General features: G+C 38.6%; 1 protein-coding gene across 3 annotated transcripts in view; it reads left to right on the forward strand.

Annotated features, from left to right (window-relative positions):
• MDFIC2 (MyoD family inhibitor domain containing 2) overlaps positions 1 to 16,685 on the forward strand; it is a 101,454-nt gene that overhangs the window by 53,996 nt on the left and 30,773 nt on the right. For 2 of the 3 annotated variants that reach the window (XM_070238612.1, XM_070238611.1), the window contains exon 3: positions 8,061 to 8,099. The exons of the other annotated variant lie outside the window; for it this stretch is intronic. In XM_070238612.1, coding sequence (XP_070094713.1) covers positions 8,061 to 8,099 — 39 coding nt within the window. The remainder of the gene's footprint in view (positions 1 to 8,060; positions 8,100 to 16,685) is intronic. 3 annotated transcript variants of the gene reach the window in all.

Below are 16,685 nucleotides of genomic sequence, written 5' to 3' on the forward strand. Positions count from 1 at the left end.
ACCTTTATCCTCTCCTCCTCCTGAAGAAAACAGAAATTTTCTAAAGGGATAAAAATATTGAAAATTTAAAATGACTATGAACTATTTCAAGAATCTCGAGGCTGTCAATACTTTATGCTTTTAAATAGTTGCCATGGTTCACCCCAGAAGCATCTGCATATTTCTGTGGGTTTTTTCAGGGTGTGTAGTGAACTTTGATATCTTTGGGGAATAAAAGAACTCTCTATCTGTCTATCTACACATATATATTTAACAATGCAAGTTATTGTTATATAAATGGAGGCTGTTGTCAATTTCAGTTCCCTGCCATATCAAAAGAACAAAGCAGGCGGGAAGAGCAAGAGGATCACCTAAAATGCCTACGCTAATAACAAAGCCAGTGTCCTAAATTGGCAATGGCAGCCCTCCTCGGTGGAGATTGTTTTTAACACCATCAGTAGGCATTTAAAAAAATTGGATGATGACAGGAAGAGTACATTTTAAATTGTCAACCTTCATGATGTCCTTTTGAAGAATAGCAATTACATAACTCAGGGAGCTTTATTTTGCATTTGAAAAAAAAATACATATAGAAAGCAATTTGCTGTCTTATGCAAGACTCCACATTCTGAGTTACTTATTTCCACTATAAAGTTACTTATTTTTTACGATAATCTTTTTTCCTTTTATTACCCAATTACTGGTTAAGGTTGGAATCAATGTTAAGTAAACACTACAGAATTAAAACTGTTTTCTCTTTAAATTATTAACAAATTCATTTAAACAGGCTGTCGACCATATGCCATTTCTTAATTATATTCAAAGTCCAGTTTGTAATTTTCCAAGGGTCACACACTTTTTTTTTTCATCTCTTTGGCATTCAAGGAGTTTGCTAATACTATTCTAATATTTTGTTAAAGTTTTAAGTTGTTTCCTCTTAGGTGATGAGAGAGGAAAATTTTATGCAAAAGTAATTTTATACCACCAAAAAGTCATTTGGTCTTCTTTTTCCTAATTCTCATCTTCTTTTGAAATAATTTTAGAAAAGAAAACTCTTTAAAAAATGCAGACTTAACGCCAAGAGAAATGCATTGCAAGTACCCTAAATAGTTAATGTATTTTCTAAATGAATGATTTAAAATAGCTATTAAAGGAGAGGAAATGAGCTTAGGTTTCTAGTAATGACTTCTCCTCTTCAAAATGAAATCTGTAAATCCCTGATTGCAATTCCAATCCCCAAAGGACCAGCAGTTCTGGGACTAGGGCTCACTGGCTTCATGTCTAATAGCACCAGATAAGTAGCGTGATTTTTATATACGTAATTTGGGAGAATATTCAGAATTTATAGTCCTGGAGACAATTTATGAATGAATTTCCTTTTTAAAGTACATTATTCTAGAAATCAACTTTTCCACCCAAATTGTAAGCAGAGCACATAGGAATGTGAGAGGCATGGATATATACGTACAGAGACATATGTATATGTATTTATATATGCATGCACACACATGCACAAAATATAAGTACCATTTTATTCATAAGAGCATAAGGATTCAGCCTGTGATTGTTAATAAAAATGCATTTCTAACCATCAAATTTGAGTCTATTATTCTAAGTTAATTGCATTTGCCCTAAAGAGACTTACAGCTGGCTGTCAGCCTGTTTGTGTCAGTTTCATTTTATTCATCAGTCAATCTTGTCTCCTCTTCTTTTTACATCCCATATATTGATCAAATAGATTTGTTAGCATACCTCCACAGCTTTTGTAGCATTAAAAAAAAATAAAAAATAATCTCCATATTATCATCAGATGCATTTGATTACTTCATTCGTTTGCCTGTTATCTTAATTGCAATTTCAGTAGCAAGAAGAAGCCCTTTTGACAGGCCCATAAGATTGCTATTAAATATAATAGATGGAACTCACTCAAAGAGGCATTGAGAAAAAGTTCAACATGAAAAAGTCTATACGGCAGTGGTCAATGGCATCTCTGCTTTTCCGTCGGAACAGAGGATACTCATCATGGTAAACATTAGTTCTTTACTGAAGTGTATTATGAGTAGACAGCATCTTGTTAAAATTCATCCTCAGAAGAGAATGTACTATTAGGTGGTGAAATGGATTAAAGAAATAAATGGGCACCATGATCCCATTTGAGCCAAAGGAAACCAGTGAGGGAAACAGAAGAGCAGGGAGGTTAGGGTAGAAAAGTAGTTAAGGTAGAAAATCTTCGAAGAATTAGAATCTTCCTTATGTGAGTCCAGTTTCGCAGAGCCGAGATAAAAGGCATCGCAGGGTGGGGAGATAATTAGCAGATCAGAAGGAAAGCAGTTAAAAGGTGACCCTTACCTCCTCCATTACTCAGTCTAAAACTATAGACAATTATGGCAGTATTTTCTCCAGGGATGCGTGATACAGTTCCTCCACGTATCCTCCAAGACACAAAGCTCTCTCAGCATTGTCATTACATTGCTTGAGTTCACTGCTTTTTATGGAAATTCCTTTACATTGCACCAACCTTGTCTTTCAACCTTGCTTTAGATCAGTGATTCTCAAACGGGATGATTTCATCCCCCACTCCCCACCCCTAGGGACATTAGGAACACCTGGAGACACAGAGGGAAGGTGCTACTGCCATCTGATGAGTAGAGGCCAGAGACACTGCTATGCATTGCACAACGCACAGGACAAGCTCCCCAAACCAAGAATTACTCAGCCCCAAATGACAATAGTGCCGAAGTTAAGAAATCCTACTTTAGATGGATGACGGAAATACACTTCAAGCTAAAAAACAAAAAACGACATCACAGTTCAGCAGCAGTGCAGTGAGATTTAAGCAACTCTGAGAGACAGAGCAGTACAGCAGCTGCACGCAGAATTTCACACTCGCCTATTAAATAATACAATTCATTACCTAGACCCCAGGAACAGTTGAGCAGAATATAACCCCAATTTTGAGGAGAACAAAGAAAAATGAAAATCATTGCTTGATAGAAGACATTTCAAAGACCTCCAAGACAAACCAACTGAAAAATCCCCAATAAAAAGACTCAGCAAGAAAATTGTGTCACAGCCCCTAATCCTCAACAGACCTTAACAAGATGTTCATGAGCCAAAGACTCATGTCTGCAGAAGACAAAAGGCATAGGAAACAATGTAGTCTAGAGGAGGATTACTGTTAAGAGGCAGGAGAAAGATAAAACAGATTCCTCAACCTTACAATCAGAACTCCTAAAAAGAATAACCAGAAATGTGCTAAAAACCATGTCACAATAACTGTTATATCTTTCTGCTCTTGGGAAATTAATATTTAGGTTAGGCCTGGGGCAATATTTTTAAAACCTTTTTTTGATGGATGCTTTTTACCCCACCTGACTAGACACCCCTGCCACCAAACCACTCCCTGGCACAGATGGCCAAGACATTTGCTTTCTCAAATACTCCATATTTCCACAGCCACCCACCAGACAAAAATTAGATTACCAATGCTTGTGTAAACTTTCCAAGCTCTGACACAATAAGATTCCAGGAAATGTACATGCACAGCTAAAAGCAGCATTATACATAATGCACTGTAATTCCAACAGACAAGTTGCTATCTTCGATAGATATACACATTTTCCATGCCAAACACATGAACGTCAATACATTTTTCTCAAGTTAAAATGGAAACCATTTAACAGATATAATGGGCACAATGAATTTCATTTTGCATTACTAATGCGGCAGAGAAGGAGGGAAGCTCTGGCAAGGATTGCAAGGAGACCAAGAAAAACAGGAAACAACTTAGAAGCTATCATTGCTGTCCAAGCTATTGCCCCAAAGCGTGTCATGGAATCCAAGGGCCACGGAGACGTCATATTCTCAAAAATCTAATTCCACATAAACAAATTTTCTACTTATGGGAAAGAGGAAAAAATGGACAAAGTAATACTTGCATTTTTGCAAAAAAGATCAAGAGAGTCTCACCGTGTGTTTTCCCCAGTGTTTCTGAAGCGATATGATCATGGCCAACGTAATTTGGGGGCAGATTAATTGGAGGCAAACGAGTTAAATGATGTGTCCTGTAAAAGAGAGTTGTAAAGATGATCCAGGAGCCCAAATCCCCAGGCTCTGCTTTTACCACTGGAAATACATGTCCCCCAAGACTCCTTTTCATTACTGTTGTAAAAATGTCAAAAACAGCAATACACGTCATTGGCCCTTACCCTTCTCTCTAATCTTTCTGGCATCTAAGATAGTTTATTCAGTCATTGTACCCTGAAGAATTTTTTTTTTTTTTTTTTTTTTTTTTTTTTTGCTGTCTACTATATTTCGGTAATAAACTCTAAAGCCTTAAACGAATGTTATTATTCTGCAGTTTAGGATGAAGGTTTTGAGCACGTTATTGAAATCAGGCAAGACTTCAATTCTAAGCTTCTCTCCACTACTTATGAAACAAGTGAGCTTGGGCAAATTACTTTATCAGAGTTTCAGTTTCTCCATCTGTAAAATGGGTATAATATTCCCCATGTTAAGGGTTTTTAGGAAGGAATAAACAGGGTGCATCCTTCAGGAAGGATTCCTAAAATCCTTTTAGGAAGGAATGTGTGTAAAGCATTAGGTGTATTAATAGCTGTAATGGCAAGCAGCAGCAGGGACATCACGAAACATTCTGGCCCTCCTGGGGTCAAATCTCTGCTCCCACAGCCTCCTGGTTCTGTGTTCTTGGGTAAGTTACTTAGCCACACTAAATCTCAATTTCCTCACCTCTAAAATGAAGCTAATAATAATAATAATACCTTAAAGGATTGTTATGGGGATTAAAATGAGATAATAAAAATATAGGGCTTAACAATTCCTAATACAAATCTCATTATATTTTAGCCATAGTCATTCTTTCCAGCATATATACAATGAGGATACAAACATCTTTAGTAGTAGAGTCCGAAATAATTGGTGAAAGTATCTCGGAATGTAAATACATAGATAGAGATAGACTTGGAAAGAAACCAATTGGAAGGAAAAGCATGAGCCTTTCTTCATTACGTTTCTCATGAGTTCCAGCGATGATTTGCCTTTCATTGATTTTATTTTTGCCCTTAGAACATAAAAACACATCTCTACATAATGAAGTGTTAAAAGTGGAAATACGACAATGTTCAGGAAGATCAGACTTAGTGATTCTTCCAAGACATCCCTACTCTCAGCACCTGATGAATTTTTTGGCTAATGTGCCATATGTGGTATCTCATCTAATTACAGAAATCAGTATCATCACAGTCAGTCCCACAGCTAAAAAACATTGTGGCAGCAAATTGGAGATGAGGTGTAAAAAACGGTGGACACAGAAAGTGAGGAATATCTTTGACTGTGAAAGGTCAAGATGAGTTAGTGACCTATTAACTTGGCTCACTTTTCAAATGACGAATCAACTTTTATGAGAAATATTCAGTGTTTTCAAACTGCTTATCAAGATCCTCATTCTGTCATCTTACAGGCCTATATTACCGAAATTTTTAGAACATCACTTAATATCTTAATTGTTAAATTACAGTGACGTGCCCTGGAGAATGAAAATAACTCAAACTTTTAGCTTGTTTCTGTCTTCCGAGGCAGAATAAACTTTTCAAAATGAGGGGCTTCTAAGGTGCACCATGTTTTGCCAGATGAGAAATAAACCAGATTGGTAGGATAGTCAGCGATAGAAAGAGAAACAAATTAAGTACTTATAATTAAAGCTTGAGGAACGAAAGAATTCACACTTTCTTAGAGCTATTATTTCAGACAGTCTGGTGTCAGAATTAAAAGCCAACCAGTGCATCTGTTTATATTGCCAAGCATTTTCACAGTAAGAAGGGCTAGGAAACACATATTTTTTAATTAGGGTCCAAATTCCAAAGAACACCAAAAAATAGTATGTCAAAAATATATGTTCTTGTGATTTGTATTGTCCAATGTCTAAACAAAGACAAAAAATTATGTTTCTTACTTCTCCTTCACAAACACAAGTGAAAGGATAAAAAAAAAAAAAAGTAGTTCTGTTGCTTTGGCCGCAGACTTCCTTTTTTGTTATCCTGCTCGCTTCTGGCTTAGCTACTGCTTTTCTTTCCCAGGATGAAATAGTGTAGGAAAAGCCGATTAAGCGAGGTTTCATTCACACAGAAGGTTCACCAGGATGGCTCAGTTACCAAGCTTTAAAAGCTGAATTACAATGGCCACCTAAAATGACCATTTTACACTTTAAAGTACATCTCGTATTTTAAAAATTTGAGTTAACTCTGCTTATCTTGAACCTTGAATAAAGGAAAGTCCTCTTTAAAATCCATGCTGATATTTAGAGTATGGTAGTCCTTAAATCTATCATTAACCTATTTTTACTTCTCATGAGCAAAATTAGAAGTATTTTTTGCAATTTCAAAGACCACTCTTTGGTCAGTTGAAAAATAAAATAAAGAAGTAGTGTTTTATACACAAAAGTGAATAGACTTCATTCCCTCATCTATTTATTCAACAAATATTTATTGATCGTCTACTATTTGCCAGGCCCTGGGCTCGTGGTTGGGGAATGCTGAGTCAAACAGGACATCACTGCTTCTGGCATATAATCATAATACAGGCGACATGATCTCTAATGGGGAAGTACAGGGTTCTGGGGAAGCACTTAGCAGTGGAACAGTGCTGGAATAGACTCAAGAGATGATAGGCTCTCACATCTTTTATTTGATGGAGGAAGAAACTAAGATCTAGAAAGGTGGAGCTCCCAAATCACAGGGCTCTCTAATGGAAAGATCACAGGACTAGAATTCATGTCTCCCAATTCCAATCTCATACTCTCTGTATAGCAATATACTTTTCCCCAGAAAATGATTTTTCCCCCCAGAACAGTAATGGCCAAGCCATGAAAGTCAAGTCGGTGGACTAATAGTTGGAAATGTGCTTCGAGAACAGAGAGCACAGTCAATATCCCCCAATTGTATGGCATCCTGGATGGTGAAGAGGGAGTGTTTAGAAGTCAGACTCAACTGGATTCTAGTCTTGAATCTTCTGTACCTAACCAGCTCGGTGATGTTGGGCAAGAATGGAACTCAAAATCATTTGGATTTTTAAAAATTTTTCAAATCAGGATACCAGTATCTACATGAAAGGGGTAAATTTCATGAAATAGTGGAACTGAGTAGGTACTCATGTATATAAGTCCCATCCCCTCTTTTCACTGAGGTAAATTAAATAGGACTGATGAAAGACCAGGTCAGTAGATACCACATCTCAGTTTCTTACTACTCATTTTAGCATAAGATCCAGTCTTTAATTTGAAGCCATTTTTATAAATCATTTTTGGCACACCTTCACAAAATTAAACATTTCCACTCTGTGAACATTTTCAGAGTTAGAAAGCAGAGACTAAACAATTAAATTTAGAGAATTTCATCAGGATACATGCTTTAAAAAGAGATAAGAAGAAAATAGAGTCAGAAGAGATATCCAAAATTAATTAAACTTCCTATACAATTTTGTGAGTCTCTTTCCATTATGGATCATGGAAAGACAACTTAGCTTCGGTAAAGGGCATTTGTAGACTCACATATTTAGGATGTTCAGGTAGACAAGCTTCCGAAGCAAGTAAGTCCAGGGACCCAAAGAGGAATTCAGTGCTCCGCCTTTACCTTATTTTCTAGGCTCTTTGGCCCCTTGTTTTGGCTTTGTTCTCAGACTTTTAACACATGGTAGGAAGGAGGGTTTCTGTCAGTCATGAGCGTACATTATCTTTCCACCACACAAAGCAGGAGCAGACTCATCCTCAGCATGCTAATCTCAAGCCTCAGAGAACACCCTGATGGGTACTACCTGACTCTCAACCATCCCATACAAACACTATGGCTAGGATACAGAGGACTGGGGTTACCACGTCACTCTGCATGTAGCAGAGGTCGGCAAGGCCGTTCCACTCAAGCTACATAGAATAGGTCCTGCAGTGGGAAGTGGGGTTCTCCTTCCTGAAAAAAAATAATGGAAGGGGATCTTGGACAAGCAAAAGCAAATGAACAAACAAAACAATAGATATCCATGCAAATAATTCTTTTTAATTTCCCTTCTTTTAGGATTATCCAGCTCAATTCAAAATCCTCTTGCAGATTCTGGTAGGTTCATCCTTATTTCTGTGTATACATTTCTATACTGACTGACGGGCACTTTTGGTGCAATATGATGAGAGGAGAACTCCATCTTTGCCCATGTCCACAGTACAGTTGCTGTAGCACTGGCATACAAGTCATCACGTATCTGCATTTTTCAAGGCACACTCAGATATGTTTTTACCTTGAAGGTGCTTATAGCCTATCTGTGCATACATGTTAGAGAACAAAAGGTTAAAAATTGTGTACTTGTTTACACAATACATGGATTCAGAGTCTACCACATGTAGGACCCTATGTTAAGTTTTGTGGGAGTACAATAACCTCAGTCTCTGTCCTCGAAGGACTGGGAAATCTCTTAAAGATATCATGTTAAGCTAGAGTTAGCATAAAGGACTCCATGTCTAAGTTAACATTTGAGCTGGGTTTTGGAGGCTAAGTAGAAGTTTCTTTCAGGAATAAGTAAAGAACGGTATGCACGAAGAGGCCAAGAGAGAAAAGTGTGAGATGTGCTTTCTCATTTAGTTAGAAGATCACACATATGAGAGGGGTGGGAAATAAACAGCAAGGTAGCTTTTAAGCATTCCTCAATAAAAGTCTGCCTAAATATGTTACGACGCTTCTGTATGAGGCAGGACTGCACAGTAGCTCTCTATGAAGACGCAGATCTAAATGAGCACCCCTCCAAGACATATTAATGAGGGAAAATATCCAGCTTCACATTAATAAATACAGGATGGCCCATTTGCACTAAGTGAAAATCAAACATGCATATGTTCACTAATGTAAGCAAAAGGTCTGGAAAAGAGTTATTTCCAACTGATAACAGGAATCACCTCTGTAAAGAGCAGAAAGAGTGATGCCAGCAGCAGTGGGGAATTGGGGATTTTTCTTTTAATTTTACACTTCTGTATTGCTTGAGCTATTTTTTCACAATAAAAATGTATCTAGGGGCCGACCCAGTGGTGCAGTGGTTAAGTGCGCACATTCCACTTCGGTGGCCCGGGGTTTGCTGGTTTGGATGCCAGGTGAGGACATGGCACCGCTTGGCATGCCATGCTGTGGCAGGCATCCCACATATAAAGTAGAAGAAGATGGGCACCAATGTTAGCTCAGGGCCAGTCTTCCTCAGCAAAAAGAGGAGGATTGACAGCAGATGTTAGCTCAGGGCTAATCTTCCTAATAAACCCAAAATCTATCTATATGTTGCTTGCTTAATAAATAAATATTGTTTACATAAAAGAAAGCTTTCTATTAAAGCATGGGTTAAATTACTGGCAGGATAAGGAGTCTGGTCTTTTAAAAATTAATTTTATGATTATTTTTGGTTGTCAATGGGGCAGGTAGCTAATACCTCGAGCTACATGTTAGGAAGAATAATATTTGGCAGGTGGGATTAACTTGGAGCCAATAAACAAATAGGCAGGTAGTGCCACATGAGCTTTGAAAGATCGCTTTCATTTACGTAGGGATGGAAACCAATTGTGAGGGATTAAGGAATGAGTGGATAATGAAGCGGTATGTGTTAAGGACTCCTCTGAGGAATTAGTGATGGGGAAATTAGTGCAGGGAGGGTTTCAGGCTATGGTGCCCTCAGCATCCACACAGAGGGAGGAAGGAGTCAGTAGAGTGAGACTGAAAATGCAGGGAAAGGGGATGCTGGTGGATACAGACGCACCTGTGGATGGTGAAAGAGAGAAGGATGCAAACCCCTTTTGTAGAGGTTCATCTTTAAAAGGAGGAGGGCCCCTTCTCTTCCCATAGGGGATGGAATAAAATGCAAAGGACCAGAGGAATTTTGTAGTAAAATGCAAGCGTAGGAAAGTGCACCAATAAGACTATATGTACACTTTTGGACTGTGGTTCTCAGCCCTGGCTACCTATTAGAATCATCTTGGCGATTGTTACCAATTGTGACGCCCAGCCTGGACTCCAGACCAATTAAATCAGAAAAACTTGAGGTTTCTTCAGGCTGAGGGGGTCCAAGGCAGGCTTTAAAGAGGAGCTGGAAAGATTTGACTAGGTGAAAAGGAGGGGAAGCCATTACATGTGATAACAACTTGAGCAAAATCTGAAAAACTAGGGGCCAATGAAGAAATTAATTTGCCTAAAACAAAGGAAGCAAGGAGGAAATGGGGAAGAAAATAGAAAAGCTGGCCTGTGGGCAGATCGCAAAGGATCATTACAAATTTCTAAATTGCAGCAAAGTAGATTTATGTGCTTCTCACTACTTATGACCATCAGCTGTACTAAGTAAAAGAATCTTCTCAGTACTGTTCACTTTCGCATTTCCAAATGCCATCAGAGCCCCTGGCACATAGCAGATGTTCAATAAATATTAGTTGAATGAGTAACAATAAATAAAAGTATAACTCAGATGTCAGCCTAGCCCTCTCTTCAAGTGTCTAGAATCCTTGAGGAAAGCAGAATTGTCCCATAACTGATCCCAAGTCACTCGTTGCAAATACTTTTCCACATCTTACTCAGGTCTACCTAGAGCCTCAGCTGGCTTCACTGGATATGACTTCAATCTCTTTATTCTTAATGCCATCAACAATAGATTGTGCGTGTAATAGATTTTTACTAAATTTCAACAAAAGTGAGAAAATAACAGGGAAGAGGGTGTTACCATCAAAGCACCAGCTAGCAAGTGACTTAAAATCAAGTATTAGATAGCCATATTGTTAACTGTGGCATTTGGCCTCCTCATTGGCCATTATTCCACGCTGAGACCTTGCCTCTTGTCATCTTGCTGAACTCCTCTTTCCCTCAAGCTTCACCAGCACCACCCAAACCACAAATCTGAGCTTTTTCCTGTGTAGAGCAATTTAACTATGACCATCTCCTACACCAGGCTTGGGGGGAACTCACTTTTAGACCTCAAACTTTCCAGGAAATTATTTTGCCAAACCAAAGATCGGATATTAACCCCATCCCTTTTAGGGGCCTCAAACTTTTATAGCCAATTATGATTTTAATTTAGTGCAAGAAGGATTTTAGGCAATGGGCAACTTTTTCCTTCTCTCTGTGCAAAAGAATGAATTACCCAGGGAAGACAAGCGGAAAATCTCCCACCCCATAACAACAAGCGAGGCCCCATGAAGGAATAAACATTAATTATTGGTAGTCCACAAAACAACATGTATCCACCTTATTGTTGAGAATGGTCCTTATCTCTGTTGTTGGGGAGTCTCAGAATCGATGTCTTTGTCTCCAAATGTCATCACGGTACCACGAGCGGTGGTGTGAATACAGTGGGCGCGCAACACGTGTTGCACTAATCATGATGATAAAGGGTAAAGATGAGCTACTCTCGGCGATTTTATACCTTATAATAATAGAGGTAATAATAGCTACTTTGTATGTCCGAAGTCGTTTAAAAGCATTAACATTTCACATGGCGCACATCCTCAGAAAGCAGATCAATGTTTATTCTTCCAAGTGTGCCGAGTATACAGTTGGGGCACCTCGAGGTGAAAGCATCACCCTGCCAGTGTCAGCCTCAGAACTTGGAAATCGCATCCCCCACTTCATTATGTCAGAATAATAAAGTGACCCTGGCCAGTCGAACATATTCATTAACGGTTAGGGGGGAGCAGGGCGGAAGGAGCAGACAATAAGGCTTTGGGAGCACACAGCGCTAAACAGCCGTCAAGAAAACAGGGCTATTATTTGGTGTAGCATCAGTTCTGAAAGGGAGAAAGACCTACACACACATGCACACACACACCACGGCAAGCCTGTTTAGTCCTTCCAGATGAGAATTTTTGCGACTCCTGGTCCAAGTAATTTCATTGCCACTAATTGGGAAGGGTGAGGGAGCGTAGTAGGGACTTCTTTTTGCTCCCTCTCTTCTCTCTTTCTCTCCCCCCCCACCCCCACTTTAGTGTGTGTTTCGCTGACTAAGGAAATCAACCTTAATTAGTAATTAACTAGGAGAGGACTCTTCAAGGTCTAGTTAAGCAACGTCGAGACGACCACAGCCTGTTCTCAGAGCCCATTAAGAGGTAATCATCCCGCGCAACTAACAAGTCACTCAGACCAGACTTTTGGAATTTGGCTCTTTTGTTCTGTCAGTTTGAAGAGTGCGGCGCGCGGGATGCAATTTAGAAGGGAGCTCTTTTCGAGCTTTCACTCAGGAAGGCGTCGGGAGCTCTGGGGGCAGAGCTTAGCTCAGAAAAAGGAAAAGAACGCAAGTTTGCGTTGACAGCTTGATCCCGGAGAGAGGCGGCGGCGGCTCGTCTAGCAGGTCCTCTGGGTGTGGATGAGGCAGCGCAGGAGCCTCGGTCTTAAGCGAACGTGCGCCGCCGATGTTACAGGAACAATTACCTTCCTGTGCACTGCTCGCTATTTGCTACCGCTGTTTCCTTCAGTAAAACCTCTTTTCCCTTGCCAATTGGAGCCTGTTAGGCAATAATATTTTTCATGCACGATACACATCCTAAAATGCCCTTTTGTGTTTTTAATACATTTACAGTTGATAACAATAGGGCTGTTTGGGCAGGAGAGGTAAAAAAGTGATTGCTACAAATGCAGAGCAGTGGTCAGTGTTGCTGTGCTTAAGGGCTGCCGGTCCCTGGTAAGGGTCAATCCATCCCGCCAGTGAGCAGGGAAAAGGAGCAGAATGTGATCAGGTTGTGGTCTTTTTCTTCAAATTGAAGCTCACCTTTTTAATAAAGAGCTTTGTTTGTTCAGACTTTCTTCTCTCACCTGGGAGGAGGAAGCTATTGTACAAGCATGGGGGTCGGGGGCATGCAGCTGCCCCATACTTGCATATGTATTTGGCTCTTGGAGTCATCATGGAGCCTTGCCTTCAAAGCCCAAGGAGGATGAAGAGATGAGATAACTTGTTCCATAGATAAACCACCACTTGGAAGAAGTATCCACCAAAACACTAGAATCCTTGACTAATACATTACAGCTTGCTGTTATCACAGCTCCTTTTGGTTTTGTTAAATGAAACCAGATACTAATGATAAATAATAAATAGACAACTTATATCAGGGAAATCAAGAGAGGTTTCTGTTGTTACTCAAACATCCGTTTGGCTAGAGTTAGAAAAGTGAGTGTATATATGAATCATCTGTTATTTGCCTAATGATAACAATGAGTTGGTAGACGTTTTGAGAACCAAATAGTTTTACTCGTCAAAAGTAAGAGTTTGACACCAGCCCACAAACAAATACGTATTTTTCTGAAGGAAGATACTGGTGAAAAGAATTTCTGTTGTTATACTAAGGGTGAAATGGATATCCTACATTCATCTACAGAATAAAGGGAACTATACTGTGTGTTGGTAAACCATGTTCACTTTCTTGAAAGAAATAATACAAGATATTAGTTGTTCAACATGTATTATGGTATCCACCAATGGGAGACAATATACAGTTAAGTGGATGGCTCTCATATCTTATAGCATGGATTCAAATCCTGGCCACACTATTGTTAATTCTATGATCTTAAGTAAATGTCTCCAACTCTCCAAGCCCCCGATTTCTTAACTATTATAATGGGGATGGCAGTAAGAGTACCTACCTCCTAGCATTTCTTATAGGATAAAATCTGATAAATATATTGTACTTTGTACAAATCCTGGAATTCAATAAATACTAAATATTTTTTATCATTGGTATTCTATAATAAACACTGAAACACATTTATTGATTAATTTACACGTGCGTTGTATTCCATAACATTACTCAGATTTATTAACAGTAGCTGCTACAAAAAACAGCTCCCAAATCTTCAGTGGCCTAACTTAATAAAAGTCCCTTCTTGGCCACCCAAAGCTCAACGCCGGTAGACCTTTCTGGGTTGCTCTCTACCACGTGGTGACTCAGGGATCCAGGTCTTTTTCATCTTGTGCCTCTGCGATCCCTAGGGGGCTTCTCAGGGTTTACTACTGTATTCTTTGCTCAAAGTTTCCCAATAAGTAAAGAAAAAATGTGGAGAAACATGTGACATATTTTAGGAGACAAACCTGGAAGTGAGGCCCATCATTTCTGCCCACATCCCTTCTGCCAGAACTATTTGCATGACCCCACCTAGGTGCAAAGAGGAGGGAAAATGTAGTTTCACTGTGTGTCCAGAAAGAAAAAGTAGATTTGGCTCAGTATGCATCCAGCCAGTCTCTGTCACCAACGTAAATCTTTGTGAGCTAAAGATAAAGTAATTGACAGTATTTTCCTTAGCCATATTTGAAGCATTGGCTACACCATTATACGCAAATAAGGAGCTTTCTGAATATACAATGTCCCTAATATATGCACTGGCACTGTGGACCACTAAATTCTGATACACACTCACCTTCCTTGGCTGTCTCTGGGTTTTTCTTCTACTTCCTGACTGTTCCTCCTCAGTCTCCTTTGCTGGTTCCTCTTCTAACATGTGTACCAGGATGCTGATAATTTTAAAACAAATTTTTCGCAAAAAGTTTTATGCTTTTATGAAAGAAACAGGGCATCTTCCCTACTCTTCCTCTAGATTCAGCTCTTAATTCATCTACTCTGGGAAGACCTCTTCTGTTACAGAGCCTGGGCTGTGTGCCTCTCACTGGTATCCCCATAACCTTTGTCACAGCATTTAGTACATGGAATTCTCAGCGTCTCTTTATTAGACCCTGCTATTGGACTAGAAGCTGTGTGAAAACTGACTTACATCTTTTATCTGAGTTTCTACTCACCTAGTACAGTATCTGCCACATATTAGACCTCAATACCATTTACTGAATGAATTAAGGAATTTTGTGGTATAACCCAGCTATATATCTTAGTAGGTAAAGAAAACCATAATACAAATGAAACTTGAGTGCTGTCTAACAAAGAATGATTAATGAAGAAAATTAATCGGAGGGATATACATTTTGCTTTATAAAAGTATGAAACTCTTGTTTTTTTGTTTTTAATTTTTAACATTTTTAGCACTATACTTATAAAAGGCAAACAATCTTGAGTGTTTCACCAAATTCCAGTAAATTGACTTTGGAAATATTTTCCTCTCCTATGTGTATTCATTCAATATAACTAGAAGGCAGAAAAAGGACAAACAACTTAGAACAAACATACCAGGGATCCTTCTCCAAAACTTTTGTGCTATATTTAAAAAAACAGAGACCATCTCTGAACCTCTCTGTTAGTGAAACATGATTTTTTGGGTAGCTTAACACCAGTTACAAGACAAACAGTTCCTTCTAAGAGATAGGAAAAAAATACTTATGCTGAATATGGGTTATATTTCAAATGAAACTTTGATCAGAGAAAAGATTTTTGTTTATAAAGATTTTTCCAGGCACAGTGAAACACAAAATAATATAGTGTTATATTTTCTTCAATATTTTTAAATTATTGTAGTATTTTAGATCTTATTGTAGATATTCACCTCTACAAAACGTCTTTCTTCATACCAAAACTTCTAAAACTTAGGGGTAGTAAAGACTACTGTTTGCACATTTTCACTTCCAAATATTGAAATATTTAGCACACATTATCCAAATAAAAGGGGTGACCTATTCAAACTGATATCATCAAAGTTCCTCCTTTGCATATAGTTTATATTGCTTACTAATTACTGTTATACTACTACTATATTATCAATATTACTTATTATATTACTTTTACTATGATGTTACTATTTACCTATGAAGTCTACTTTATCCAAGGCAGTGCACGATTGCAGTTAAAAGCTCATCTTTTCTGGAACCAGAACTCCTGGGTTTGAATCCCAGCTCTGCCACTTACTAGCTGTAGTTATAATTCACAACTTTTTACCTTTACTTCATTACCTTTCTGTGTCTCAGCATCCTCATATATAAAATGTGGATAATAACAGCTGTTAGCCCATGGGGTTAAGGTGAGGATTTATGTAAGCATACACATTGAAAGCCTCACAGAACATTGTGTGGCCCATCAAAAGCCTCTAGAAGTATTTAGCTGTTACTACCTATTGAGAGAGCAATATATGTTCAACTTTTCTGCTTTCTTATTTCCGTTTTCTCCCATTCATCCTATTTTAACCTGCCTCTACCCTTACCCAGCTATTTAAATTGTTCTAGCAAAAGTCACCCAATTGCCAAACTTAGTGGTTTGTTTTCCAGCCTGGAGTATTCTTGCCTTCTCTGCAGCATTTGGTCCATTAATCATTAAAGCATTTGGTCCTTTTTCTTGAAATGCTCCTATTTCTTCGGTGAGGAGAAAGAGGTGCAGAAAACTTCAGAAAGACTGACATCATAGTAGCTCAGAGAAAAATAGTGTGGGTGAAGGGGAGAAGTCTGTGCTTGGTTTACAGGTTAATTTGAAGGAGACTAGCTAAATAAGAATAACTGGAATCCTGATTTCACTCTACTTTCCCTATAATTCATCCTCCATGTTGGCATTTCTAAGACAAAAATATGATCTTATTTTATTGCTACTTAAAACCTTTATTTCAGGCTCTTAAATAGGAGTTAAGGAAACTTGGATATAGTTTGTGTGTTGAGGGGGTGGGCACGGGTGGGGAATCTGTATTGTATGTCTGCATATGGTGCATTTTTCCAAGGAGAGGATCCACATATTTCCTTAGGGTCCTCCCTAAACCCCCCCGAGATCAAGAACCACA

This window comes from Equus caballus, chromosome 16 (genome assembly GCF_041296265.1).
Source record: "Equus caballus isolate H_3958 breed thoroughbred chromosome 16, TB-T2T, whole genome shotgun sequence".
NCBI classification, from domain to species: Eukaryota; Metazoa; Chordata; class Mammalia; order Perissodactyla; family Equidae; genus Equus; species Equus caballus.